The sequence below is a fragment of the Alternaria conjuncta genome (genome assembly GCF_024043145.1).
Source record: "Alternaria conjuncta strain BMP 0040 chromosome Unknown scaffold_18, whole genome shotgun sequence".
In the NCBI taxonomy this organism is placed as follows: Eukaryota; Fungi; Ascomycota; class Dothideomycetes; order Pleosporales; family Pleosporaceae; genus Alternaria; species Alternaria conjuncta.
The window spans coordinates 377,226-404,791 of record NW_026250107.1 but is presented as its reverse complement, the minus strand read 5'-3'; the positions used below and the strand labels follow the sequence as shown (position 1 = coordinate 404,791).

Sequence of the window (27,566 nt, the reverse complement as noted above, 5' to 3'; positions counted from 1 at the left end):
CTACCTTAAGGGGCCCCTGGTATACTGGTCCATCCTCCTTGCCGTTTGCTTGTGTCCACAGTTATCGTGACGATTTGCGTACTGGTCGGACGAAGCTTTCGTGGGCATTTGTAGGCTTCAAAAACCGGATGTCCATCGAAGCCTTTTACTCCAGGTGAGCTCAGCATTGTCAGCATTATTGAGGCCGATATCGACACGGATGGAAAGATTCGGGGATGTCGTATAGGCCGTTGGATGATGGATTTGCACGACGTAGTTGACAACCGCGAAGAAGACAGGGTAACCGCTAAGCTATGACGTCACGCGCCACACACGCTTCGCGTGCATCCCTTTCTTGGAGTGTCCGCTGACACACCCGTGGACGTTGGATGGAAAGCTGGGTCTTCACATGCAACAGGCGATAACACTCTGAGTACAAATTATGTAAGATGCATTTATGCTAGGATATGTATGTATCATTCCAAAAGAAAAAAGAGAAAAGAAGAGGAAGAAGAAGCGTCAAGCGACGAGCGATATCATCATGGTCGTAACCAACAAAAAACAGAGAACACCGTCCTCCTAACCATCCATGAAATGCAGAAACAACAAGCAGAAAAAGAAAAAGGTATAACACGGTACCCGATCTTTCACCATCAAACACCGCCGTTGCATGCATGCCGTTACTCATCCCGATAGAACTTCTTGAAGATCAAATGCAAAAACAGATTAACGTTGACTCTGGCGACACCGTCGCCGGCAGCCGCGCCACCCCGAGCACCTTCGCCGAAGAGATTCATAAATTGGTGGTTGTCGAATTGCGCTTGGAGGAGGCCGTCCAGAGGCACCTCGGCGAATGCACCGGGAATCATCATGGAACCTTGAGAACCTTGGATCTCGAAGATACCTGTTTGGTTGCTGGAGATGGTGATGTCCATGCGGTCCCATTGTCGCTCGTGGTATCCAGACCAGGAGATGAGGATGCCCTTCTCGGCCAGGTTGCGGGCGGAGTATTTGAAGGAACCGAAGCGGTACTCGCGACCGCTGTTCTTTAGTTCACGCTGGTGGTTGTATTGGCGGGTGAAGGGAAGGAGGAACTTCTTCTTGCCCTTCTTCGATTGCAGCGTTACCATGGCTTGTTCGATGTAGTCGTTGTAGGACTTGAGTTGCGACTCTAGGAAATGTGCCTTCTCGTCGAGTGCGGCCAATGTAGTGCGTACTCCCTCTAATTCCTTGGCGCGTTGGATACGTCTTCGGTGCTTGGTGCGGATGTCGACCGCGATGGCGTTGAGTAGGTCTTGGTAGTTGTTGGTGTGCGAGATGCGGCCTGCGCGTTGGAGTTGTACCATGTTCTCCAGACAGTATTGCTTGAGTGTGGGGTAGTCAAGATCAAGTACAGAGTTGGAGCCCATATCCTGCGTGTAAGTTGAGGCGGCAGAGGATCGGACTACGTTGCTCTGTTTCCGCGAACGATCTTTCCGCTGCGCGATGATCTCTTCGCGGACGAGAGCGTCCCAGCGGTTCTCGTCATCGGGGGTAACCGGCTTGCACATGATCTCAGTGAGGTTGGCGCCGGTTTGGATGCGGATGATGTACAGTACGTAGCGCTTGGTCTCCATGAAGAGGGATTTGATTGCAGAGTCGGGGTCTAGAAAAGTCAGTAAGTGGGAACTGCAAGTGGAGGAAGAACTTACCCTCTTGCTCATGGTACTTGGGGTTCAGAGTCAACGTGATTTCGCTGGAGCTGACGTGCAGAAGCTCGTTCTCGTTGTTCTTGGCGCTACCGAGCTCACGGACAATCTCACGGAGTGGATCGTCTTGAGAGGGGCATAAACTTGGTAGATCTTCGATGACGAGGTTGTGAATGGCGAATACGTCTGCGAGCTTGATGTAAAGTGTTGGCTTGGTTCTTGCAAACAAGTCGTTGAACTCGTCAATCTCGAACTGAGCTTCGGCGGCACGGACGTTGATCATGTTCGACCAGATGTCTTGTAGGCGATCGATGGCTTCGGTGATGTAGCTGTTAAGAGGCTGCAGGTAAAGATCGTCTCCACCAAACAGCTTCCCGCCGGCAATCTGACTGAGGACCTTGGCAACAGCTCCAAGGTTTCTGTTCATCACTGGCGACAGGCCACGATCCACCACACCCCAGTGCTGAGGTTGCAATAGAGCAGGCTGAATGTAAGCCTTCCATACCCAGTAGCCGGTGATTTGTAGAAGCTGCTCTTGCGCCTCGTAGGGGAACTTCAAGCGTAGTTCTTCGAACATCTGCTGTGCGATGTATCTCACACCATATGGCATCCGGTGGAGTACCTCTTCGAACATCGTAAAGTACTGGTCAGCAACATCGCGAAGATCTTGCAGGTTGTGAATGAAAGTACCACGTGTCTCGGGGTCCTTGAGTGCTACATCTCGCGAGACATTCGGGTCGCGACGACTACTTTGGCCAGTACGGAGCTCCTCGTTGTTGATGGCGGAACGATAGATTTGCATCGGATCGCTCTCCAGGTCCAGGTGCTCATTCTCAATGATATTCTCACGAATGACAGTTCCAAGAACATCTTTGAGGAACTTTCGGTCGCGCGGTGACCGGACGTAGTTGGCGAACAATTTGGACCAGAAGAAGTTGCCACGAAGGTACTCATGGAGGTTCGCACAGCCCTCAATCTCCTCCTTTAGCGATCTTGTGAGCAGCTTCAACAGCCAATACTCTTCTCTGCGTTTTTGGGCCAAACCAAACATACTCATGGTCAGCTGCTCGATGCGCTTGATGTCACCCTCCGCGAGATTTTGTTCACGAACGCGCCTGAAGAGTCTCGCCATGTACTGAGGCTGCGTCTGCAGAACAAAGAAAAGCTCCTGATACTGCTCCAGCTTCCGGCGCGAGTTCTTGTTGAGCGCTTTGAGATCGAAGGGGTCCTTTGACGAGATGTCCTTGCTGCTGAGCAGTGTGCCGACGTTGCCGCCGAAGTGCTTCTGGTGCTTGACAACCTCGTCAAGGGTGATCTTGTTCTTCACGAGAAGCGCGATCTTGATGTCCAGTTGATCGACGTACTGCTCGGCGAGCTCGTTCTGGCGCACATGCTGTACTACAGTCTTACGAAGACGCTCGAATTCTGACATTCCGTTAGTAAGACATGACTATAGTAATCAAAGAGCGACCTACCAATCTCCTCATCAAAGTCGATGTCGTTGTCGTTAAGAAGATGCACAAAGTTCTTGACAGTCGACACTGGAGGGTTTGTGCCACTGGTCAAGCTCTTGTAGGCTTCACCTTGTTGACGACCACGGATGAAGCTCTGCACTTTGATGACCTTCTCCATATTCTCCTTGTAGAACTGCTGCTTCTCTGCAAACTTCTGGCGGATCATCAAACCGCGCGCCAGGGTCTGAAGCTCGACAATCGCATCTTCGTGCTCTTCCACTTGACCAAGCTGCATACCGATTTGCATCCTGAGCAGCATACCACGTGCCACGGCTTGAAGATCGACGGTTTCGGGCTCTTGAGCATTGAGCTCGCAAAGAGTCTCGTAGGTCCGTTGGCGTTGCATGAAGCCTCGGCAAGCCGATTGGAGGTCTAGAATGGTGGGTTCTTGCGCCTGAAGTGCCTGAAGATCAGAAAAGTGCTTCTGTCGCGAAAGGAAACCGCGAATGTGTGACTGAAGCGAAAGAACGTTGTCTTCTTGATCGTGCAGAAGCGTGAGGATCTCAGTGATCTCTGCACGCATGGTGCCACCCCTTGCGACAGCTTGTAAATCGGTGATCTGAGGTACTTCGGCTTGAAGCGCCTCGTGGATCTGCCTGACATAGTTTCTCAAGACATTGGCGCGAACTTGGGACTGAAGACCAGACCAATTGACATTCGTGCTTACCAGCTTCTTCTGCATTGCGGCGTCCTTCTTCCTAGCAAGAAGACCTCGGGCAGTTGACTGCAACATTGTGATCATAGATTCGTGTTGACGAAGACCTTCCTGATCGGCACGCAGTGACTGGCGGACACGCATTGCTCTTGCGACGGCTTGGAGTTGCGCGACCTCAGGTTCATTCTGTTGTAGCTCAGCCCATTCCCGATCGACTTGCTGGCGTAGAAGAGCTCCACGAATCATAGCCTGCACATGCATAACGGATGGTTCGGTATCGCGGGTTTGTTCGTATCGGTCGGACACACGTAGTCGTTCCAGCGCTCCTCGGATGGCTGCTTGGAATTGCCGTATGCCGTGTTCGTGTCGCTCGATCTTCGATTTGGTGTACTGAACTTGCGCTCTGGCCTTGCGCCCACGGAACAGGTTCTGCACCTTCAAGACCTGGGCCTCATTGGCGTGCCAGAACTGTTCTTCACCCTGAAGCCTCGATCGAACCAGGAAGCCTCTCGCTGCACCTTGCAGAGTAACTGCGAAACGGCGCATGTCCATGCGGTAGGTGGAGATTTGTCGAGCCCAGTCACCACGGATGCGTGCCTGCAAGTCTACGATGAGGTGCTCATGATCCCAGAGCTCCTGCATCACCATCCCGAGGCGAATTCGAACGAGAGCACCGCGCATCTGAGCCTGGAGATCTAGTATGATGTCCTCGTTCTCTCCAAGCTCGCGGTCAATGCGGTCTTCCTCAGATTCCACTGGTTCTGGTTCTGGCTCCGGTTCCGGCTCGACTTGGAAGTTGGCTTGCATGCCTGAGAAGTTGGGCATACTAACCCCAGACTTGTCCAGACCTTTTTGTGTAGCCTCCAACTCGTGGTCCTCGAACTGGAGTTTACCGACTAGATTGCCAATTCGGAAGTCGACAATGCCTTTTCGGAACAGAAGCCATGAGAGCGCGTGAATGCAGTAGATGACCTTGGGCACGTTCTTCTTCTCGTAGAGATCGACCAGTTCGAAGCGGAAGAGATCGGGGAGTTCGACTTCAGACAGGAACTTGAAGAAGTGCGCGTAGTTGTTAGAGTGCCGGTACTGTAGCTTCGGGTCGCGGAATATGCGCAGCGGTTGTCCTTTGATTGACTGAACAATCTCTGCTAGTGTTATGCCGTTTCGCAGTGCCTCCTCCAGTTCAACAACAGGCGGGAGGTCCGTCTCGATGATGTCTTCCATCCACTCCTTGGCTTCTCCGATATGACAGAGATATTCGTAGGCCTGCAAGAACTGGCGCTGTTGGTCCATCCAATTCCGACTTGACCAAGTGGACGCCGTCTTTTGTGGTGTTTCTAGCCGCTGCAACCTTCTCCGTCCGTTGAGACCCACGACCTGCTGCTCCGGGGACTTGATGGCGAAGTCCTCATCGCTTCCAGCCTCGGCGAACTTGGATAGAGTTCGGAGATGTCCCGTGGATGACTTCTGGAAGCTCTTAAGTTCCGGTCGTTCCAGGTGAGTTGACAGCGGTCGGGACGAGTGGTCGCGGGTGGGCGCGCGTACGGAGTCGTTTCGCGATACTGCTAGCGATAGCGGGCGCGGTTTGGCTGTCGGCGAGGTGGAGCCATCGTATGGGGCGTAGAGGTTTTCGACACTATGTGATCGCAGGTGACTGGAGCTTCGGGTCGGGCTAGCACTCGCGGGGCGCAGGAGCTTCTCTGGCGATGGCGGATTCGAGAATGTTGCGGGGCGTAGGAGCTTTTCGGGCGATGGCGGGTAGACGGGCGTCGTCGGTCGCATGTACTTGTCAGGTGACGAGGGGCTTTGCTTCTCGGGCGAGGGCGGGTTCGAAGGTGCCTGCTGCAGCGGTCGCAGCGCTTTCCGCATGCTCATGAACGTGTCTGAAGGGTCTGTCTCGCCCGAGCCGAAGTAGTCCTCTGTGCGCGGGCGCGAGAGGGCAGTCGCCTCGCTGAGCCCGCGCCGGTGCGACAGCGAGCCGAAGCCGCTGGAGGCATTGCTCGACTGCGTGCTTGAGCGGCTCGGCGGGTACTGGTTCGAGTGGTTGGAGGAGCCATTGGATGCGGTCGATGTCTGGCGGAGCGGGGAGGGCGATGTTGCCGAGTGGCCTGGTCTCGAGCGTGGGGCAGTCAGGTAACTCATGGCGAGCGCGACAGTCGAGGGCGTTACTGCGACCCAGTCCTACACCGCATGCGTCGTACAGGACAAAGGAAGATGGTGATGGCGTTGGCGTCGGGGCTCAAGAGACCGTCATGGAGGCCCGCGATAATTACAAGAGATATGGATGCGCCTGCCGCCCAAAACAAAAATCGCGAACGAGATCAAGCGACAGTCTAAAGCCCTGCGACCAAGCGCGCACTTTTACTCTGCACGGGCGAAGAGGAATGGGAATCGGGAAAGGGAAATTGGGTATAGTAGATGAAAGGCAGCGGCGTTGAAACTGGAAGCGGACGTGTGGTGTCCAAGCTTTTGCGGATGTTTACTCAGGCTGCGAGGGCTTGCCGGCTTGTTGTCGCGCCAACCACCCCAAGAAACCCATCTTCAGCCGCGAAAATCATCCATCCCGACTCCCGTCACACGGACCGGGAATCCCTCAAAACAACATCCTAGTGCTGCATCACTGTTGCAGCTACCGTGTTTGTTGCTGCTGGATCGCCATGTCTGGACGAGCCGACCACTTCACTTCACCATCACGTCCTATCCATCGACTATCCCGGAAACCCATGTACGCGTCGCGGCCATGATGCCTGAATTGCAGGGCGACAAGGACGTCGGCGCCATCAACGGCGACAGCCTGACTACAGCTCGCACGGTGAGCTATCGCGTCCTGAACCTGAACCTTAGCCTAGCGCACCCCTTGGACGCGTCCAATTATCGACTCGTCGACCTGTCACTATAAGGGAGCTCCCAGCCGGTACCGTGCAAGTCCAAACGTCGCGCCCACCACGTGAGTGTGCTAGCAAGGTAAGAATGAAATGCACTAGATCCGATTGCTAATAGAAACGTCGTACCTTACCAAAAGACTGACGACTGCGACTATTGTTGACATGTCCAGCATATGTTGATATGTGTCTTTCGCGCATACAGTGTACAGCAGTATATGTCGCCTGCAGTACTGCCTGCACATCGATCCCCGTTCGGACGCGTCGTCGTCGCGCTAAAAGGCGGGGTCACCTGAAGCACGCGGCTTGGCGAAGGAGCCCACAGAAATTCTTTCCGCGCCGCCAGTTTCTTCCAACTTTTTTCTTCTTGGGAAAGCCCTCAACTTTCCCCGGCCAGAGTCTTTTGCTGAGCACGACGGCCTGTTTCCTTCCGTGATACCCCTCTTACCCTTCTCAAGTCCCCGAGAAGTTTCTTTTCCTACCCATCATGCCCATCTCCAACGGTGACGCCATGACCAACACGGCCGCCGACGCCTTGGACTACACCAAGGCTCTTGAGATCCTCAAGAACGAGTACCCCGAGCGCGATGGCATCGACATCAAGACGCTCATCGACTCCAAGAAGAACGGTGGTCTCACCTACAATGACTTCCTCATGCTTCCTGGCTACATTGGCTTCCCTGCCGCCGAGGTCGCCCTCGACACCCCAATCACAAAGCGCATTTCTCTCAAGACGCCCTTTGTCTCCTCGCCCATGGACACTGTCACCGAGCACAACATGGCCATCCACATTGCCCTTCTTGGAGGTCTCGGTGTGATCCACCACAACTGCTCTCAGGACGACCAGGCCGAGATGGTCCGCAAGGTCAAGCGCTTCGAGAACGGCTTCATCCTGGACCCCGTCGTCATCTCTCCCAACACCACAGTCGGAGAGGCCAAGGCACTGAAGGAGAGGTGGGGCTTCGGTGGTTTCCCAGTCACTGGTAAGTCAGACTCTACACTCTTATACCCGTGTTTGCTTTATGATGATTACCTTTTCAATTTAACTTTCGTTCATCCGCAACGATTCCGTCGTACTGTGGAGAAAATGTATCTGAAATGCCTCACAAACGCTACGCTTTGTCAATTTTGTCTAGACACATTCGCTGACAGTTGACTGAAGAGAACGGCACCCTCCGCTCCAAGCTCGTCGGTATCATTACCCCCCGAGACATCCAGTTCCACGACAAGCTGGACGACCCGGTCACCGCAGTCATGTCCACGGACCTCGTAACCGCCCGCCACGGTGTTGAGCTCAAGGAAGCCAACGACATTCTGAACAAGTCCAAGAAGGGAAAGCTTCCCATCGTGGATGAGAGCTTCAACCTGATTGCGCTCCTGTCTCGCTCCGACTTGATGAAGAACCTCAACTTCCCGCTTGCGTCCAAGCTCCCACACTCAAAGCAGCTGATCGCCGCGGCTGCCATCGGTACCCGACCAGAGGACAAGATCCGTCTGCAGAAGCTCGTCGATGCCGGTCTCGACATCGTCATCCTCGACAGCAGTCAGGGAAACAGCATGTACCAGATCGAGATGATCAAGTACATCAAGGAGAAGTACTCTCAGCTCGACGTGATTGGCGGAAACGTCGTCACTCGCGAGCAGGCTGCTGGTCTCATCGCCGCTGGTGTTGACGGTCTCCGTATCGGCATGGGCAGCGGAAGTGCTTGCATTACACAAGAAGTCATGGCTGTCGGAAGGCCACAGGCCACTTCGGTCTACAATGTCACCTCTTTCGCATCGCGCTTCGGCGTGCCTTGCATTGCGGATGGTGGTATCCAGAACGTAGGACACATCGTCAAGGGTCTTGCCATGGGTGCATCAGCCGTCATGATGGGAGGTCTCCTCGCCGGTACCACTGAGTCTCCTGGTGAGTACTTTGTCAGCCGCGACGGTCAGCTCGTCAAGGCCTACCGTGGTATGGGCAGTATTGCCGCCATGGAGGACAAGAAGGCCGGTGCTGGCGCTGCCGACTCCAAGGCTAGCAACGCTGGTACCGCGCGCTACTTCTCTGAGGGTGACCGCGTGCTGGTTGCCCAAGGTGTGTCTGGATCCGTCCAGGACCGTGGCTCGATCACCAAATTCGTGCCTTACCTCATGGCTGGTGTTCAGCACTCGCTACAGGATATTGGCATCAAGAGCCTTACCGAGCTTCACGAGGGTGTTGCCAACGGCACCGTCAGGTTCGAGTTGCGCACTGCTAGTGCACAGGCTGAGGGTAACGTGCACGGTCTGCACAGCTTCGACAAGAAGCTCTACTCATAGACGATTGAAAATGATATACGGAATGCATTGGGAGGGCGTTAGTGGGTGGTTGGCTGGTTTGCTAGGTTCCCTCATTAGACATGCGACACGAAGACGATTTATGTTCTTAATATGGAGCAATGGATAGGCCAAAAGCAATGATACCACGAACTATGTTCATTTACGATCAAACTTAAAAAACGGTCTTCTGTTGAGGGATGCGAAGCCCTGCCGGAGTTCTGACAGTGTGTCGACTCTTGGGCACCCTGTCACTGCTCAAGCTACTTCCTAACCTCGGCACCTCCCCGCGCGTCAACACCAACCACATGCAAGCCATCATGACGCGCCGACCGCCATTGTCGGCTCCTTTTGTCGCCGGATATGCCAAAGCTGAGTTCCACTGCTCTCCTCCTGGCTAAAGGTAGATCGACTGCGGTACGCTCCTATCGCTCTGCACGCCCTGTCGCCGCAAGCTCATCGTTCTCGATATTGCAGGCGAAGCTCGGTGCGCGATCGTCAGCGTCACTACGAACTGCCTCTTATCTAAAGCCTGCGCAGCTCTCCAAGACCGGCTTCCAAAAGCGCAACATGTCTTCGCCCGCAGATCACAAGCCGTCGAAGCAGGCGTCAAAGGCACCACAGGTCCCACGGCCTAGCTCGAGGTATGCGATTATCACCATGTCTATCGATGTCGAAATACTAACACGTACAGCGTCCTTCTCATTTCCCCTACTAACCAGGTCCTGCTCCTCCACCGCGTATCGAAAGCCTCTAGTTTCGCATCTGCCCATGTCTTCCCCGGCGGCGCCCTTTCCAAAACCCACGACGGCGAGATCCCCGACGAAGACCACCCAGGAAGACATCAAGATGGGCCCGCGTATCGTATGGCAGCCGTACGGGAGACTTTCGAGGAATGCGGCATCTTACTCGCCAAGAGCAAAAAGACCGGGAAGCTGTTCACCGAGATAAGCGACGAAGAACGAGAACAAGGCCGAAGAGACGTACACGGTGGAAAGGTCAAGTTTGGAGACTTGTTGGAGAAATGGGGTGCACTTCCCGATACCGAAGCTCTGATTCCGTTTACTCGCTGGGTAACGCCTCCCAACGTGCCCAAACGCTTTACCACGCAAATGTACATCTATTTCCTGCCCCTTGGCTCCGTGTCGCCGACGAAGCACGCCGCGCCCAAGGGTACACCACCGTCGTCGGGACTGGAGGAGGAGGACGAGATTGTCATACCCAAACCTACACACGATGGCGGTATTGAGCACACCGCTGCCCGCTTCCTGCCACCCAACAAATGGATCGACCTGGCGCGGCAAAACAGGATTATCCTGTTCCCACCACAGTTCTTGCTTACCTTGCTACTGGCTCCGTACCTAGCATCAAGTGTCACATCACCATCTTCGCCCACACCTAGTCTGGCGGAGCTACAACTCGAGCGCGAGAAATGTCTTGACTTCCTACAAAAGCCTCGCATGTACGACGGGAAGCCTGAAGTGTCTTTTGCTGAAGCCTGCATATCTCCACTTGCTCTGGGCAAAGGAGAATATGGGCAGGCTGGGCAGGATGGGGTTGGCGGCGTAGATAAGAACACTGCTGTTTTGGTGCTTGATCGGCCGGGGAAAGAGGTTGAAAGCCAAGGACAGGGGAGAGCGGGACTCAGGGAATGGGTTGTTACAACGAAGTTCAAGAAGGAAGGGCCACGGGATGTGGATGTACGGAGGAGGGAGGAGGTGTTGGGGAACAAGATACAGGGGAAGCTATAGAGTTGTTGGCTACAAGACAGATAACTTGCTCGATCCTAGGTTTCAGGTCGATTCCCGGGCGTCGAGCGAGTTTAAGATTTCATGTGTGTCTTCTTCACTGTTCACCTGCGCAGTTTGTTCCATGCCAGGGCATAGTACAATACGTTACGTGCGTAGAGTAGATGCAAGAGGGGTTGCCAGTCTGTGATTAATGATATCGGAGTAACCCCAGGTGCTCAGCTTCCGATCATCCCATCCGGCCAATCTCGGCTATGCACCAAAAGCGAATACCGAAAAGTCGCATCATCGACGTCGCCAGCAACCTCCAGGGCTAGATCTACTCCACCCAGCACACTAAACCCCACATTCGTCATTATTAATGCCAGCTCCACATATTCGCGTTTGTGATGTCGGACGACTGACGGTGGAATGTTCAGGATCATGTTGTTTGGATATAAAGATGCTTGGGAGCCCCGCCTCGTTTTGGGGGGCATCTTTACCTACATAAACGGCACATTATATCCTTTGTCTAATCTAATTCGTCTACGCATTTGAAAAAGAACTTGTGAAAGAAAGAGTTATCACAATGAAGGAAGCACAGGTAGCAAAAGACCTTTCGGTCACCATCAAGGATGTTGCCGTCCCCGAGCCACAAGCCAACCAGGTCGTCATCAAGGTCGTCTATTCTGGTAGTAACCCCAAAGACTGGTACGTCTACTTCCCGAATCCCCCCATGCTACCTGCATGATCACAATATCCTCGTGACATTGCCTTCCAGTCCAATATCTCTCCTTCCAGTCCATCACCCACTGACGCATCTTGCAGGAAAATCCCCGCCTACGACATGAAGCCGAACTTCAACACCGGCGACGACATCGCCGGCTACATCCACAGCGTCGGTGCCAACGTCTACGAGTTCAAGCCCGGAGACCGCGTCGCTTCCTTCCACGAGATGATGACACCGGGTGGTTCCTTCGCCGAGTACGCAGTAGGCTGGGCCCACACCACCTTCCACATCCCATCTTCTGTGTCCTTCGAGCAAGCAGCGACCCTGCCTCTCGCCGCCATGACAGCAGCCATCGGATTGCACCAACGCATGGGCCTGCCTGACCCGTGGACTCCGGCGCAGGAACCCACGCCGCTTGTTGTGTACGGTGGTGCGAGTGCAGTCGGTGCATACGCGATTAAACTAGCATCGCGCGCAAACATCCACCCCATCATCGCTGTAGCAGGAAAAGGAGAGAAGTTCGTCGAGGGGCTTATCGACCGCTCAAAGGGTGACACAATCGTTGATTACCGAAAGGGTGATGAAGCGGTTGTAAAGGGCATCAAAGATGCGCTCAAGGGACAGAAACTGCAATACGCGTATGACGCCGTTTCTGAACACAACTCCTACACAAATATCGTGCAGGTGCTAGAGCCCACGGGCAAGCTCACGCTTGTTCTGCCGGGTAAGACATATGAAGGTATTCCAGAGACTGTGCAGCAGACCCAGACGATGGTGGGCTCAGCGCACAAGGAAGATTCGGATTACGCGTTCATCATGTTCAGGTATATGGCGAGGGGATTGGCTGAGGGCTGGTTCAAGCCGCATCCGCATGAGGTTGTTCCTGGTGGCTTAGAGGGAGTAGAGACGGGCATGAAGAATTTGAGAGATGGCAAGGCCAGTGGAGTCAAGTATGTCTTCAAGATTTGAGATGAGAAATAGAAGTTGTGAGGATGAAGCTATGGTAGCGATGCAATGAAACATAGGAGATGGTAGATGTCATCATTAATCCGACACAGTTGAGCATAAGAGATGATCGTGAAACGTTGAAATGATGCTGGACGTACCGCCTAAATGATAGCCGGGGAGTCTCAGTCTACGTGCGTTACGTATGCCGGGAGTATCTTAACTAAGATTATAGTTACAAAACAAGTAGTATAGTAGGCGTTAAAGTATACAGGCTTGTTATCCTTATCAAAAAGGTAAGCACGTATGGACTGTAACAGACTACATAGACTTATAAGCTAAGACTCTATTAGGTACAAAAGTTGTTGTTGCTGCCACACCTACTAGTGTTTCCCCTTATTAGTAACTTCGACGAGGATGTATCAAACAGCGTCGATCATGGTGACGACCTCCTTCATCTCGACTTCACCTGCATGTGGCAGCGCAGACGAGAATTTGTCAACGACGCTGATGATGCGACTTTTCGGTTTTCGCGTCTGGTGCATAACCGAGATTGGCTGGCCGGATGGGATTGTTACAAGCTGGGGTTCCCCAGGATTATGAATTTCAACACCCGCGTTTGACGTGATTATACGGAATGAATTGTTAGCACGATCATACGCAAAGGAAATGCTTTGGGAAAAAGGCGACGCAAACTGGAAGGATGATGATATAAGAGCAGTGCAATGGAGTATGAGAAGTAGTTCTCCTACGAGATCTCGTCGTCTTTTCTTTTATACAGGGTCATCTCGAAACCGGTTTTGCCTCGCTTCCAATCCAGAGCTCTGTCTAGACATCGCTCCAACCCCCCCTCATGATGTTCGTTTTCGCGGTCTCCACTCGCAGTGTCAATATCTATGCCTGGTCCTGGTCCATGAGGAACCTCGCTCGGATGATGTCGCGGACTTCTGCCACAGTCGCTGTGGGCCTGACTGTTATTCGTAGCTCCGGTATGCTATCCAAGTCTAGCCCGTTGTCCGTAAGGTACTCCATGAGCTTTTGTTGCTTAGGCGACTTGTCCTCTGTTAACCTCAACCAACGTGGCTGAACCTGTGGGTTTGGCCTGGAAGGCTCGGATGCACTTGCGATTTGATCTGGAGCTTGAGCAGCCGTTTTTGTGGCTTCCTGTTCCCTCATCCAGTGCGGGACGTGGAGTGTAGCAAAATGGACCTCTTCGTCCCAATTTTCGATTCCGAACCTTGATTTCCATACTTTGGGGCTCAAGCACCAGGCCAGATACATGATAACGTTGAAGGCGCGATTGTACGGCTCTAGGTCGCTTTCTCCGTACTTGAAGTGGGGGCCGAAGCTCTTCACGCTTACGTCCGACCGATCGAAAACCGGTAGTTGCCCATTTGTCAGGGCCTCGAACGCGCTGACGGCTATGTTCTCTTGGTCTTGATCGAACGGACGTTGCCCAGAGGCGGCCCTCTCAACCTGTCTGTACATCTGTGCGCATGCGAGAGCGGTTCGTTGAACAGCGTGACGCCCGTCCATCTGCACTGGGTAGACCTCTATGGGGCTTACATCCGATTCCATTTCCACCTTCTGATCACGAATGTATTCCAAGACATTCTTTTGGCGCACTTGGATGTTTCCGCGGTCAGTGAAAGCATTGACGTAGCTGTTCAACACTAGACTGGACAGGACGAACTTCCGAAAGTGGTCTCTGCGGCCGAACATGGCGTAGGAACCGACGAGGCCTTCGCCCTTGTGCACTTGAATGAAGTCTTTCGGTTCTTTTCCAGGAGTGAGAACTTCTTCCTTTCCGTCGTCCTTGCGGTTCCGAGCAATCTTGACCTTCTTGGCTTGCTTGGTAGAGCTTGTACCCTTGGGAGTATCGACCTTCTTCTTAGCGGCAGCAGCGGAACGGCGCGTGCTCCTTGGGGTTGCCGACATCGGTGGCATGTTGGCTATGTCGGTGTCAGTAGGATGAATAATGAAAACCGGTATTTGCTTACTTGCTGATGTTGTCGGCGTAGCGAGCTCCTTAGGTATGTATGGTGCAAGCTTTAAAGTCTGCTGTCGGTAGTAGTTGTCGGTGTATTGCCAGGCGAATAGGCTCTTGACGGTTAAAGGCGTTGGACGGCGCGTTCGATGTTCAACTTGGTGATGGTAGCGGACCCAGCGCTAGGGTCGGAGTGAAGGAGAGTGCGTCAGGCTCTGCAGAAGAGACGACTCGTCACCTAGACTTTACTTGCGCTCGGCGAAAGCAAATCAGAGTGACGGTGGATAGAAAGTAGCAGGGTTGAGGAGTTTGATTTCGGTGGTGGAGTTTAGCTCGGTTGCTGTAGTTGTGCTCGTGCTCTATCACCTGCAAACGCTCTCTTACCCAGGTACGGGCTGCCCGCCAGTGGCATATGGTGGTGTGTCATTTTGCACGTAGTATAGCCGTGAAAATAAATTCCATTTGTGTCGCGCAACGAGCCTGCAAACACTGACAACTTATATGGATAGGCAGTTCATGGTGAAGCTGAAAAGCTTTTCGTCGTCTCTGTGAATAAAGTCAGTATAATGTACGACAGTAGTGGCACTGAGTGTAAGAGCGAGCTTGCTTATTTTGTGCCTTTAGTGTTTCGCATATTATCTTTGCTCATGATCTTACTAATACCTTCATCTTTACCCACGATGAGTTGTATGTCAAAATATCGCAGCCCCGACAAGTCGTGTCGCTTATCCTTACTCCTGGTGGTGTCGCCGAGTAGGTCGCCTTCACGGTAGTGAAAGCAGGACGTCGGGACAAATATGACAATGTCGATTAGCAGCACATTCCAACTTGATGTGCCTGTCTTGATAGCATCCTGGTATTGCGCCTTGATCAGCCGCTTGACGAGTACGGCACCGGCTGGCTCGCGCGAACGGGGCTGTCTGGTGAACAGATGTGCACGCGCCCATCCAACGGGTGCTGCGAATGAACGGAGCAGTCTACCTAGGTATTCTCGAAGTGCTGTTGTTTCAATTTGAAAGGCGCTAATTTTACGAGAACCACTCCCATATTGTAGTATCGCATCCCACTAATACTTTGCATCCCAACATTGTGAAGTTCCAGCCGACGTCACTGCACGTGTCCGATCGCAGCCTAGAGACCCCTGAGTCCACGTTCCACGTTTTGCGGATCGCGCACGAGCCAAATCCCGCCACTTCACCGTCCCATGTCCAAACTCGCCCAAACGCGACTTTTCAAAACCGCGCGACGATATAATATCACAAAATGGGCTTCTCTTCGCCTTCGGGCATTTGGTCAATTTGAAACGATACAGAGAAGATTAGCATGGCCCCTGCACTAAGGATGACACGCTCAATCAAAGAGAAGCTACCATTTTTTTGTCAGGTTCTGCGACTTGGGGACGAACAAAACTCGGCCTGTTCGAACCACAGTGGTAGCAGAGGGCGACGACAGCAAAAGGTGGCTCTCTTTTTGCCCAGAGGGTGCGCTAGACGGGGCTGGTCAGCGTAGAGCAAGGCCTGGTTTCACGGGCTGGTGGCGCAAGCAAGGGCCATGTCAATCTTACCGCCTTGTGACCTTGAACATCACTTGCTAAAGAGCCGAAATATGCGGACGTAATCGTGATGGGTATATTTATGCCGTCGCAGCCTGATAGAGCCTGGAGGTATTCGCGAAATATCCGGAGTGCAAGTCGAACTCCGGCAGACCATGTATCCTCCAGCCTATATTATCATTTCGCCGTCTTCACCGTCAACGCCGCCCGTGTCGTCCCCGTCGTCCTCATCCAGGTCTTCGAGTGGATACGTGAGAATGGCCGCAACGTTCCCGAGACCCTCGAGCCGCTTCCCGCTCTCGTGTAATGAGCTGAGCACCCTGACTTCGCCACCCTCCACATCCCGCACTTGGTCGACTAGCTTCACCCATCGTCTCCTCTCTTTCACATTTTGCGCGCGGAACAGGGCGTTGTTGATCATTAGCACCCCACCACCGCGCCCAACTGCGCCTTTGGCGACGGCGCGCTCCACCTCGCGCGGGCCGTACCACGCCCGACCGTCATCTTGTCGCATGAGTGTGTTGAACTTGTCCATTAATGCCGTTTCGCGCGCGAACTTCGTGTCGGACAGCTTGTTCGTTATCGCCGGCGACGAGAGCACCTCGTTGAGTGAGTGTACATGCGCCGATGACGAATGCGCGATGATAATCGTGGGTATGAGGGCCATGAGCGGCTTGTTGGTGGTCCGTGTCGCTTCCTCTTTGATGTACTGTAGAAACGCCGACGCTACGAAGCCTGGACTGGCGAGGAGGAGCGGGAGCGTCTTGCCTTGGGGTGTGCTGGAGGCATTCGGTAGGTCGATTTGTCGTAGCAGCGTCGAAAGCGTCGTTGAGAAGAACCTGTCCATGCCTTTGCTGTGCCCGTCTACGCCACCTCTCCTCTTTCTGGGTACGGAGACCTCAATCTTCTGTCGTAGTATCGTCTGATGCTCAGTGATCATGCATATGTTCGCGGTACCTTCTCCCAGTACAACAGCCCAAAGTTCCGCTCGTTTCGACGCGTCGCATGCCTCCTTCAGTTGTTCCAACGCGACACTATCCCAACCGTCGGCTTTTTCGATGGTGAATTTGCGATTTAGCTCCAAATCCAGTGTGTGATGTTGCCCTAACTTTACGTGCTCGTTCTCTTTTGCTACGCGCCCAGACACATGGAGTTGTCCGGAGCCAATATCGAAATCGGTCGAGGTTACTGCGATCGTGAGGTCGAGAGCGATTCGTTGCGAGGACGTTGAACCGGCGTCAGATGTCTTCGAAACTCGACGAACTGCCTTGGCGCGTATTTGGTCGTGTTCTTGGATTAGGTTGTAAGCGTGCCACTGTGAATGTCAGTATAATGAAGCCTAGAGGGACTCGCATGCATGTGATCTATGGCGATCTGTCTGTGGAGCGCGTACCATATCCTCTGGCTCCTCAGGCAGCAGGGTGACGAATCCCGCGCCCGTTTTCTGTTCGATTTGGCTCTTGAGTAGCTTCATTATAGTGTAGCCCGACGTATACGTAGATTTGAAACTGAAAGTTGTGATTGCGGCGGAGGTAATGTAGCAGTCGCGCGTAGTTGTGCGCAGCCTGAACTTTTGGGAATGTAGTGACGCAACCGTGGGATGGAGGGGCACTAGTGGGGCCGACCCACTCACGCGTTCAATGAGCGGAAGCTTGTTCGCAGTCACCGAAGCACTGGGACAAGCGCTGTCGAATCAAACACATTATTTCTTTCAGTATTATCTGGCTCTAGTATCAGGGTTTCAATACAGCCTGAAGCTATTCACTCATTTTGGCGGCACCAAAAGAAGGTCAGCGGAGGGATGTAGTCCTCTAAACAATTTTGAACAATGCAGCTTCCACATGCGCTCATGGCACACGCAGCTGCTAGATACATTAAAGTAACTAAGTATATACAAGAATGGAGTTTGAATCATCACCACGCTCTACCTGGACTTGATAATCTCAGCAGCCTTCTCACCAATACCGTACATGGTAGCCTGGAGATGGCAAGATGGAATGATAGGGATGATAGAAGCGTCAATAATAGACAGATGCTGTGTGCCGTAAACCATCAACTTGTCGCTGACACAGCCACCGTCCTTCTCGGACATCATCGGGCAAGAGCCAGATGGGTGAGCGAGAGTAGGGGACAACATCGACTGGGCAAGCAAGGCATCGTAAATCTCCTTGTCGGAGGTGTATTGAGCACCAGGGACGGTCTCGGAGATCTTGTGGCTGGCGAGCTCGGGACGGGCCCACACGGTGCGGAAGAATCGCATACCAGCGGCCATGACCATACGGTCGATGGGGTTGACAAAGGCGTTGTAGACGACGTTGGGAGGGCCGTTAGGGTTCTTTGCGTCGATGTAGACGGTACCACGCGACAGGGGCTTCTCGACACCGACAAGACCGTATGAGCCGTCCGCGGGAACGGGGAACTCGGCCACGGCTGCATCCTTGCGGCCGAAGATGTCAGCAATGACTGCACGCTGCTTAGCAAAGCCCTTGGCGAGCTTCTTGCTGTTCTTGTAGACGCTAGGAAGGTAGTCGGTGGCGGTCTGGCTGTTAAGGGTGCTGATAAGAGACTTGAAGTCCTTGGTAATGTCAGGCAGGGAGATGAAAGCCAGGGCGTTACCGCGGGCATAGGTGTAAGGGCCAGTCTTGTGCTCAACGTACTGCTCCCAAGCGGAAGCGTTGAATGTCGCGTTGGTCATCAGCGAGTTCTGATTGGGGAAGTAGTTGGAAGTGGTGTTGAAGACAACGGTGGCGTAGGGGTGGTCCTGGAAGTTGGAGCCTACAGCATCGAGCTCAACCTTGACGTCGATACCAGCAGCCTTCAGGACGGACTTGGGGCCAATACCACTGAGCTGAAGGAGCTTAGGTGTCTGAATAGCGCCCGCAGCCAGGACGACCTCTTTCTTAGCGTAGAAGGTGGAAGTCTTTCCAGTCTTGTCGGTAACCTCGACACCAGTAGCCATGAGCGGCTTCTTCTTGTTGTCGAAGATGATCTTGTCGGCGGTGGTGCCTGTGAGGATGTGGAGGTTGGCACGAGTCTGAATGGGGTCGTAGTACGCGTAGCGAGCATGTGCGCGGCGTCCAGTGGTCGCATCCATGGTGTTGGCGTACCAAGAAGGACCATAGGCTTCGCCGGCGTTTCCATCCTCTGGGACGTAGATACCAGTGGCCTTCCACGCCGCCCAGTAGTCCTTGATATCCTCATATTGGTTGGATGTGATGGAGACGGTCAACGGTCCGTTACCGTAAGTCGACTCATCCCAAGTGATGTTGAAGTCTTTGACAACATCGGGAGTGGGAGGTTGGAAAGTGGTACCCTTGATGAAGGCCTCTTCCATTCCCTTCCAACCCCATCCTTTGTTGCCGAGAGCCTCCCACGCATCGTAGTCGGCAGCTGAGCCGCGGTCGTAGACCATGCCATTGATGACAGATCCACCACCGAGGACCTTGGCAACAACAACCTGGTACGATGTGTTGCCGATAGCTGGCTCAGGTAGGGAGTTGATGTTCTCCCAGATCAAACCAGCCGCAGAGGTCAAGTCATTGGCCTTGTATGGTATCTTGGTTGCATCGGTATCGACGTTGTCACCCGCTTCAACGACAAGGACAGTCTCTGGGGCTGATGTTAGTGAAGTTTTCGACAAAGTCTGGGGCTGAAACACATACTGCTCTTGTCCTCGGTGATGCGGTTGGCAACAATCAATCCAGTGACACCGCCTCCGACAATGACATAGTCATACTGGGGCTTAGCGGCGGCACCAAGAACTGGCGACAGGATTACAGCAAAGAGCTGAACAGCAACGGCTAACCTAGAGAATACAGGCATCTTGAAAGTCCAAAATATTAAGTTTAAACGAAAGTAAATTTGGATGCGCGCTGCAATGAACCTGTGAGGGTGTGCAGCCACTAGATGCTTTATACGGACCGAACAAAGTACTTACTCGCTGCTCGCATTGGTCGAGAACATGTTCGCCACGTGGGAAGGCCTACATTGCGGTGTTATCTTACCGAATTCATCCAGGAATTGATCGACCCACTAATACCGCGAGGGCGAACGATAGTCTGGTAAATTGTTTGTATGCCGTGGCGCGGCGCTGGCGGTTGCCATGTACAGATTCGTTCTAGAATACGGACGTTGATCCTTCTGGTAGGGGTTCAGTAATCTGAGCCTATAAACAGGCCGCATAGGGATCGTGCAATTACAACCCCCTGACTCCCGGTGAACATCAGGGACTTGTGGGCTCCGTTGCGGTCCGGGGCCGGGGTGCTAAACGTTCTTCCACCAGAGAGATCAGGCTCATGACCGGCCAGCCGCAGCAGCAGTGAACATGGAAGCGAGGTACGTTCAGTGGTCTGATGTTGATGTGGGCCAATGAAAATCTCTGCGGCTCGTCGTAGAGAGCGCATCGTACAGAAGGACCGAGTTAGCGATTCAGGGTGTTCTTGCCGGATGTAGGCCCCACTTTTGGACGGGAGACAAGACATGGACAGATGTCCTCGGCCCCAGACCAGCATGTGATTGAGTTCAAGCTACAGCTCTGGCAACGGCAGCGGCGTACATGTTAAAAATCTGGGGTCGGCACTTTCTAAGAACGCATTATGGCTTCGGAGATTTTGCAAAGGACTGCAGCAAAGGATGCCGCTCCTCTGGAACACGGCAGGTACATTGTTGCGGGATATGCAGCGTAATAAGGCCACCAGGAGACCTCGATCCTTGATTCGCCATCTGAGACCATCTCGGGGAACCAGGTACCATGATTTCGGAGAGTGGACGCGATTCGGGATCGATGGCCACCTCGCTTGCAGGAAACATACCGCTAAGCTTCCGATCCGCCTATCATTGCCTTCTCTTCTGTCGTATCGATAGCTTTATGGTGTCTTCGTCCACGGTGAGGAATGCCAGCGCGGCGATGTCCACGTTGTCGTAGTCGAAACTCAGATGCAACATGAATTTCGGAAAGGCATATTCTCATGGGCGCACCATGGATTCCCCTCTGCACGGCTGGAGCTGCGTCAGGATACTGAGTCAGGCGGCCCGCGGAGTAGTAAAGACCCGGCCCCCTTCAGCTCAATATTCTGCGTTCTTCCCTGTAGACTGAGCCTTAGGCCCGATTGCTGCTGTGCATCGGCCCACACATGCGGGCCAACGAGGAGAGCCCGAGGAAGGAGTGTGAAGTATCTTCTCTTTGGGCTCAGCCGCACGTTGACATGACATTGCGACACTTTGCAGGTCGACGATAGAGAATGTCGCAGCGCACATAATAGAATGTTCTTTCTGTCACTAGGTAGAGCGCTAGAAAGAGAAGAAGATCTTGGGCAGCTAGTGCCGTGGAAGGTGGCTTCGGTTCGCTCCACCGGTGAGTTTGAGTATGCGGAGAATTCGCCCTGCATTTAGCTCATGCGCTAACCGCACTAGCACCTCTAGCGCTGTTTGGCCTTGCACTCGCTACCACCTCTTCCACCATTCCCATCTCATGGGGCGATAGACGAAAGATTGCGCAACGTCCATGCGGCAACCCCGAGCACCGTGAGACGATGCAAGATCGCACGTTCGCTCTCTGACCGTCGGTTTAATGCACCCTTCCAGTGTTCCACCAGCGTTGCGACCATGGTAGGCGGGCCTGAGATCTGCAACAAGATCTACAAGATGCGTCGTCCTATGCAAAAGTTCTCATGCGCACACATAGCCACAATCGCAACTCTACATGGTGTGACCTGTTCGGTTGTACTTCTAAAGTGTACGCTTGAATCATGGTTTCCCGCCCACCCTAGATGCCGTTCTCATTGGGTGATAAAGGGTTAAATACGCAGCATGTGGGGCCTCAATTTATGCGGCATCACTGCCAGATCAGCTCGGCGGCCGTCACCCTAGGATGTACAGCTGGATATCCCCGTGTTGGATTGTTTCGAAAGTTGGTCTCGAGCGAGTGCACCTTCTGTGATCGATCTGGCGGCCTTCTCCCGTCACCCGCGACCGTGCTGTTTAGCTTTCGCTTCGCCCGTCTTGAACCAGAACGGCCGACGCAAGAGATGAGTGGCGCGAAGGAATATACTTGAAAACCCCGGGGCACTCCCGATCATTGAGTGGCTGTTTGCTTTTTCCTCTTGTTCACCGATTGTGACTTTTGCGATCCATGCCATTCCGCCCGCACCTCGAACGACCCCGCTGCAGTGCATCATGGACGCAGGTACACAAGAATGGCCGGACCAACGCTTGAAGATCCTCATCCCAGTTTGGACCTTAACGGTGATTAGTACCGCTTTCTTGGTATGGAGAGTCGTGTACGGACTGCGATCACGCAAATTCATTGCCTGTGATTACCTGTTGATCATAGCCACTGTGAGTCTTCCCCCAGCCCGAAGATCGTCCCGACTGTGTGGAATTCGTCGCTGACACGAGTCCATCAGGCTCTGAACATCACAGCGACATCACTGAACCAGGTCGTCGTCAACAATGGCCTCGGGCGCCACATCATGGACCCGACGGTCTTTCCGAATCTCAGAGCATACAGCTATCACCTTTGGATCACACAGATCGTCAGTAAGTTTGCAACTTCGCGTTCCCGCCTTTCTATTGCTAACGAATGATTTTCAGACATCATTGCCGTCGCCTTTCTGAAATGGTCCATTTGCGCTTGGCTGCTTGTCTTGAACTTCTCCAGATTGTACCAAGTTATTGTTTGGCTCTCGATCTTGATGGTCACCGCGTTCAACTTCCTTGCACCAGTCCTGACGCTATTCGGATGCACACCCCTGGAACGGAACTGGAACTTCGGGTTTACCGGGGAGAGCCATTGCTGGGCAAAGGGCACACTCGCACTGTCCTATACCCAGGGTATCAGCAACATCATCACCGACGTAGTGTATATGGCTGCGCCTCTGATCTACCTTTCGCGCGTCCAGTTGAACAGTCGAACTCAACTGGGTATCAGGATCGTTTTCCTGCTGAGTATCCCGTAAGTAACACCTCTGTAGTCCATGTGAGTGAGCCGCCACTGACGTCTCATAGTGCCACGATATGCTCAATCTTCAAGACTATCGAACTCAAGGCCATCACCAAGACGCAAGATCCAACGTGGGACGGCGTAAACCTCACCATATGGTCCAGCTCCGAACTTTCTATCGGCATCCTCATCGCATCCCTCCCTCCGCTCCGCAAAGCATTCGATCACCTTTTCAAGAAGTTTATGCCATCGACATTGACAGGCTCGGGCAAAACGCCACACTACGGCTACGGGAACTCTAGCGTCGCACAAGGAAACAGCATCCACATGAAGAACTTCCAAGGCAGCAAAGCCTATCACTCTAGGCTACCCGGCGAAAGCATCCTTGATGGCGACGACGAGAGCGATCGGGCCATCCTTGATGACGATCAAAAAGGCTCTGGTATTATGAAGAGTACAGACGTACAAGTCACGGTGACCAATGATGTCGGAGAGGCAGGGAGTAGTTCCAACTCCAAGAGCGGCGGGAGCCCCAAGATGTATAACCATGAAATCGACTGGGCAAGTCCACACTTGGAGAATGGGGAAGGACCGCGCCGGTCTCGGTAATGAGAATGTCTTTAACGGCCGAAAATCAGGATTTCGTTTGCGTCTTTAGTCTAGGCCAGTGTGAAAGAGGCTGAGCCACTCGATAGTTGGATACCCAGGTACTTTTTCTTATGAAACGGCGGTAATATGTATGGCGCAATTGGTTCACGATGAAGCGAAGATATTTATATGTATTAACACCAAGTCTCTTTACCATATGCCGTCGCTTTTGGTGTGAAATAGTCTCACAATAAATTACTGTCACAGTTAAACTTTGGCTTTGCAAATGAACTTGATGATGATGATATGCTATTCGTACCAAGTACCGAAAGGAGAACGCGGTCATTGTAGAGAGATAGTGCCAGCGCCATTCGCATACATTGAAATCAACAGCTAGCGCCACCATGTTGAGATTGTCATGCGCAAGTAAACATATCGAGGAGATTTAGGCCAGTCGTGCGATACACCGTTCGTGAATTTCCCTTTCGTTTCGATTCATCATATCGTTGTGGGAAGTGCCGCATACGCCGCCAACTATGCAAATACACTATGTGAGCTGCTAAACCTAGCATATATGCACCTCAAACCGGCTTGTACCAATGAACCACTTTCCTGTTCATTTCACGCGTAGAACGATGACCGAATTAACGACTTTAGTCCACGGATGTACTTCGGCAAGAATCTCGAGACCGATGGATTGGAGTTCTTCTGACAGTTCCAGTATCTGTGTTTTCATTAATGACTACTGTCTGACATGACTGCGCTGGAAGTCGGTGCGAACATACCGGATACAACACACTTCGCATCCCCTGCGCGCTCCTCGCCACCACCAATGTACCTGGGACCAGCTTCTTAACCATGCTTCTGAGTATGTTGAGCTTCGTGTACGTATCTGTACCAACCAGCGCAGCAAGGAAGACGACCTGGCATGATTGCCATTCGGCGTTTGACGAATCCTCGGTAATGTCTTCACAAGCGAAACTCATGCGCTCGCCATAGCCTAACCGCTTACATAACGATTCACTGACTTGAAGCGCGGAGGCATCGCGATCCACGTTATGCACTTGCGCGTTAGGATAGCGGTCCAGGAAACAGAGTGAGGTCAGAGGTAATGGGCCGGAGCCGATGAAAGCGATTTTGGACGGTGGGCTGGGGAGGAACGCTTCTATGGTAGAGCATTCCAAGCGGGAGAGATCGACGTAATTTTGGTGGTAAGGGAAAGTTGTCAGAATATCCTCAGATGTTGTGGTTGTACCTAAAGAAAGTCAGATCTGTAGTTAAGCGTGATGCGTGATTGCGCTGCACTTACCGCTGATGTCGTTGAGCATGCGCTTTGCCCAGAACTTTTCCAACTCTCCCTCGGCTTCTGAACATAGCGGTCGCAAATTGGAGCAAAGGCTCTCTATGGCAGGTATACGGAAAAAATACGATGTAAATTCTGCGCTGTAAGGTACGACGCAGAGGTTTACGAGTCGTGTGAGGAGAGAGTTGACTTGCTCCGACGGCGCTAATGACGATAGTTCGTTGAGTACCGTGTATATGTCCCTGATCTCGGAAACTAGCTGATGCGCCGCGGTACTGGTCGCATTCGGTGTGATTGGGGGTGTGACGGTAAGAGACCCGACAGGGGTGGTAGGTTTGGATAGTTCCGCAGCTGGTTTACGTTCGATGGTCGTCATGATGGGGTACGAGTATACGTGTTTTTTTGTTGTTCCTGTTGTCAGGTAGTACTGCTGTATTTGAGTGTGTGATTAAGATGCAAACTATCAGTTTAGCAAAGTTTTATACGCTACTGCGATTGTCAGCTGTGCCCGGGAGAATCATCAACACGAGCGTGCATGTGTAGACTAGGAAAACTCTTTCTCGCATTTGCCATGTGTCAAACGCATTGAGCGGTAATGGCGTCTGTCTGGTTGGCTGAGTACCCTGATGGTCGTGTGGGATAGTGAGTTGTGCTAGGGGTGGCCCGACATACAAGCGGGATCTACGCTCAATGTAGTACAAACGTGTGGGGTTGAATGCAAGTTGGGCATAAAGGGTTGAAGGCACACCTATAGAGGTGATTCAAATAGCAGGGACACTTTATGACCCGCAGCCTCAAGCCCTGGCGGCAGTATGCAGATCAATGACCCCTCTCCTGCCGGCAGCCTACCGCTCGAATTTTCTCGAAAACTTTTGATTGACGGCCGCCGGAGCCGTCCAGTCGAGTGTGCTGCATCAATGGCTTGCCGAGCTGATGTCAGGCGTTGGCCGGTCGAGGGAGATCTCGCCGCTCAACCTCTCTACCGAACAAGATCTTCATGGCCGGGCCGTCAATAGACTCGCTTGCCGCCCACCCACGTCTCTTTCACTGTCACCTTCCTCAATGCTTCTGGGTCCAGTGATTCAAGTTGTTCGTCGAGAACAACCCAGTCAGCATACGCCCCCGCTTCGATGACACCAGCTTTGCCTTCTAAGAAGGCACCATATGCAGCGTTTACCGTAAAACCCTTTAAAGCTTGTTCGAAAGTGAGGCTCTCTTCGGGATACCAGCCAGCCTTGCCACCGCTAGGGTCCAGTCCGGTACGTGGACTTCGTCGCGTGATTGCCGCATACATTCCCTCGAAGATACTCGCGGGTTCGACTGGGAAGTCGCTACCGAGGACTGGACGAAGTGGTAAGAGCGACCGCATTCGGTACGCCTCATCTTTTGTTCGTTGCTGGCCAAGCCTGCTCTCCGCATAACCCATGTCCGAGGTCGCGTGCGTGGGCTGTATTGACGCAATGATACCAAGTTCTGACATCCTGCGCTGGTCATCTGGGTGGATGATTTGGGCGTGCTCGATGCGGAAACGACGTTTAGCTTGACAGTCGCGGAGGTTAGCGTGGGGGCACAAGCGTTTCAACGCCGCTTCAAACGCGTCAACCGCAAGCCTGTTAGCAAGATCCCCAATAGCATGAATATTAACTTGGTACCCTGCCTTTACGGCCCAATCATATGTCACACGCGACAGCGTAGTCGCGTTGACAAGTAAAGAGCCGGAGGACTCCGGTTTGTCGCTGTACGGCTCAATCATAGCTGAGCCCCAGGAGCCCAAAGCCCCATCTGCACATTGTAAGTAACTTGTTGAGAGTGGGCCGTGTATACAAACCTCCGAAAAGCTTGACGCTCTTCACATGAAATCGGCCATTTGGAGTCGAAACTTTCCTGACCGCCTCGGGACAAAACGTGTTTCGGACATCGCATTCGATCATCGCATTAACTCTCACAGTCCAGTCCGGGTCGTTCGCGAGCTCTTCGTATAGCTCCAAATCTGCCGGCACTACGCCGGCATCGTGCATCCCAACAATTCCATATTTGTTCAACTCTGCCATCGCAGTCTTAATGAACTCGGTTTTGCGCGCTTTGGTCGGCTTTGGGTAATACTCCAGGACGATGTCCATGGCATTGTCGCAGAAGACACCCTTTGCCGGCACTTCGCCGCCGGGAGGTATACTGAACGACGGAAGAAGGTCAAGCACCTTTTCAGATACCCCTAAGATGAAACCACTGGATTAGATCAACCTCATGCTCAATTTGCAGGGCTGACTCACAGATACAGTGAACATCAACCTGCGCGAAGTCAGTATATGTGTCGCTCCCATTTCGCACGGACAACTAACACGATCAAGCATAACATAAAGATCCTTAAACCTCTCATCTATCTCCAAATCAGCCTAGATGAAGTGTCAGTATCAGCACGGTCGTTACAGCGCGTCTACGTTCATCAGGTCCAACGTACTGCAGTCGGCCACCTCCCTTCAAAATGAGCTTGGTCCCAACCGACGCCACGTAGCCACTGTTCACTATTTCCTTTTTCTGGACGGACGTTCTTATAATTCAACAGTCTCCTCTTGATCTCGTCCATTGAATCGGCGCCAAAGAGGCTCACTGAATCTAGAGATTCTCCAAACTGGATCAAGTGACCGTGTCCATCCCAAAAACCAGGATACACATAACCTGTGCGGGATTCCTTGACCGTATTAGGGGCTGCATTGTCTACGAAGACACTGGAGAATTTGCCGTCGTGGATGGTAAAGCACTCGGCATGCGGGAACT

The 27,566-nt window shown here is 52.9% G+C and overlaps 10 protein-coding genes across 10 annotated transcripts; 4 read left to right on the top strand and 6 right to left on the bottom strand.

The window, feature by feature from the left end:
* Positions 1-659: 659 nt before the first annotated feature.
* Positions 660-5,978, bottom strand: J4E85_009727 (uncharacterized protein; the record flags this gene model as incomplete). The annotated part of the gene is made up of 3 exons (XM_051473945.1): positions 660-1,624; positions 1,671-3,092; positions 3,143-5,978. The coding sequence occupies 3 exons, from the start codon at positions 5,976-5,978 to the stop codon at positions 660-662; spliced, it is 5,223 nt and encodes a 1,740-aa protein (XP_051322349.1).
* Positions 5,979-7,205: 1,227 nt separating this feature from the next.
* On the top strand, positions 7,206-9,022 carry J4E85_009726 (uncharacterized protein; the record flags this gene model as incomplete). The annotated part of the gene is made up of 2 exons (XM_051473944.1): positions 7,206-7,701; positions 7,881-9,022. 2 exons carry the CDS (start codon positions 7,206-7,208, stop codon positions 9,020-9,022), a joined length of 1,638 nt encoding a protein of 545 aa, XP_051322348.1.
* A 360-nt stretch (positions 9,023-9,382) lies between these two features.
* Positions 9,383-10,770, top strand: J4E85_009725 (uncharacterized protein; the record flags this gene model as incomplete). Its single annotated transcript, XM_051473943.1, has 3 exons — positions 9,383-9,436; positions 9,497-9,663; positions 9,714-10,770. 3 exons carry the CDS (start codon positions 9,383-9,385, stop codon positions 10,768-10,770), a joined length of 1,278 nt encoding a protein of 425 aa, XP_051322347.1.
* Positions 10,771-11,335: 565 nt separating this feature from the next.
* J4E85_009724 (uncharacterized protein) lies at positions 11,336-12,445 on the top strand (the record flags this gene model as incomplete). The annotated part of the gene is made up of 2 exons (XM_051473942.1): positions 11,336-11,457; positions 11,575-12,445. 2 exons carry the CDS (start codon positions 11,336-11,338, stop codon positions 12,443-12,445), a joined length of 993 nt encoding a protein of 330 aa, XP_051322346.1.
* An 870-nt stretch (positions 12,446-13,315) lies between these two features.
* Positions 13,316-14,368, bottom strand: J4E85_009723 (uncharacterized protein; the record flags this gene model as incomplete). The annotated part of the gene is made up of 1 exon (XM_051473941.1): positions 13,316-14,368. One exon carries the CDS (start codon positions 14,366-14,368, stop codon positions 13,316-13,318), a length of 1,053 nt encoding a protein of 350 aa, XP_051322345.1.
* A 1,761-nt stretch (positions 14,369-16,129) lies between these two features.
* On the bottom strand, positions 16,130-17,434 carry J4E85_009722 (uncharacterized protein; the record flags this gene model as incomplete). Its single annotated transcript, XM_051473940.1, has 2 exons — positions 16,130-17,275; positions 17,354-17,434. 2 exons carry the CDS (start codon positions 17,432-17,434, stop codon positions 16,130-16,132), a joined length of 1,227 nt encoding a protein of 408 aa, XP_051322344.1.
* A 450-nt stretch (positions 17,435-17,884) lies between these two features.
* J4E85_009721 (uncharacterized protein) lies at positions 17,885-19,782 on the bottom strand (the record flags this gene model as incomplete). Its single annotated transcript, XM_051473939.1, has 2 exons — positions 17,885-19,569; positions 19,623-19,782. 2 exons carry the CDS (start codon positions 19,780-19,782, stop codon positions 17,885-17,887), a joined length of 1,845 nt encoding a protein of 614 aa, XP_051322343.1.
* Positions 19,783-22,134: 2,352 nt separating this feature from the next.
* Positions 22,135-23,509, top strand: J4E85_009720 (uncharacterized protein; the record flags this gene model as incomplete). Its single annotated transcript, XM_051473938.1, has 4 exons — positions 22,135-22,296; positions 22,365-22,497; positions 22,552-22,912; positions 22,966-23,509. 4 exons carry the CDS (start codon positions 22,135-22,137, stop codon positions 23,507-23,509), a joined length of 1,200 nt encoding a protein of 399 aa, XP_051322342.1.
* A 595-nt stretch (positions 23,510-24,104) lies between these two features.
* J4E85_009719 (uncharacterized protein) lies at positions 24,105-25,167 on the bottom strand (the record flags this gene model as incomplete). Its single annotated transcript, XM_051473937.1, has 3 exons — positions 24,105-24,212; positions 24,274-24,743; positions 24,798-25,167. 3 exons carry the CDS (start codon positions 25,165-25,167, stop codon positions 24,105-24,107), a joined length of 948 nt encoding a protein of 315 aa, XP_051322341.1.
* Positions 25,168-25,800: 633 nt separating this feature from the next.
* Positions 25,801-27,375, bottom strand: J4E85_009718 (uncharacterized protein; the record flags this gene model as incomplete). The annotated part of the gene is made up of 5 exons (XM_051473936.1): positions 25,801-26,573; positions 26,620-27,003; positions 27,062-27,080; positions 27,131-27,184; positions 27,250-27,375. 5 exons carry the CDS (start codon positions 27,373-27,375, stop codon positions 25,801-25,803), a joined length of 1,356 nt encoding a protein of 451 aa, XP_051322340.1.
* Positions 27,376-27,566: the final 191 nt, after the last annotated feature.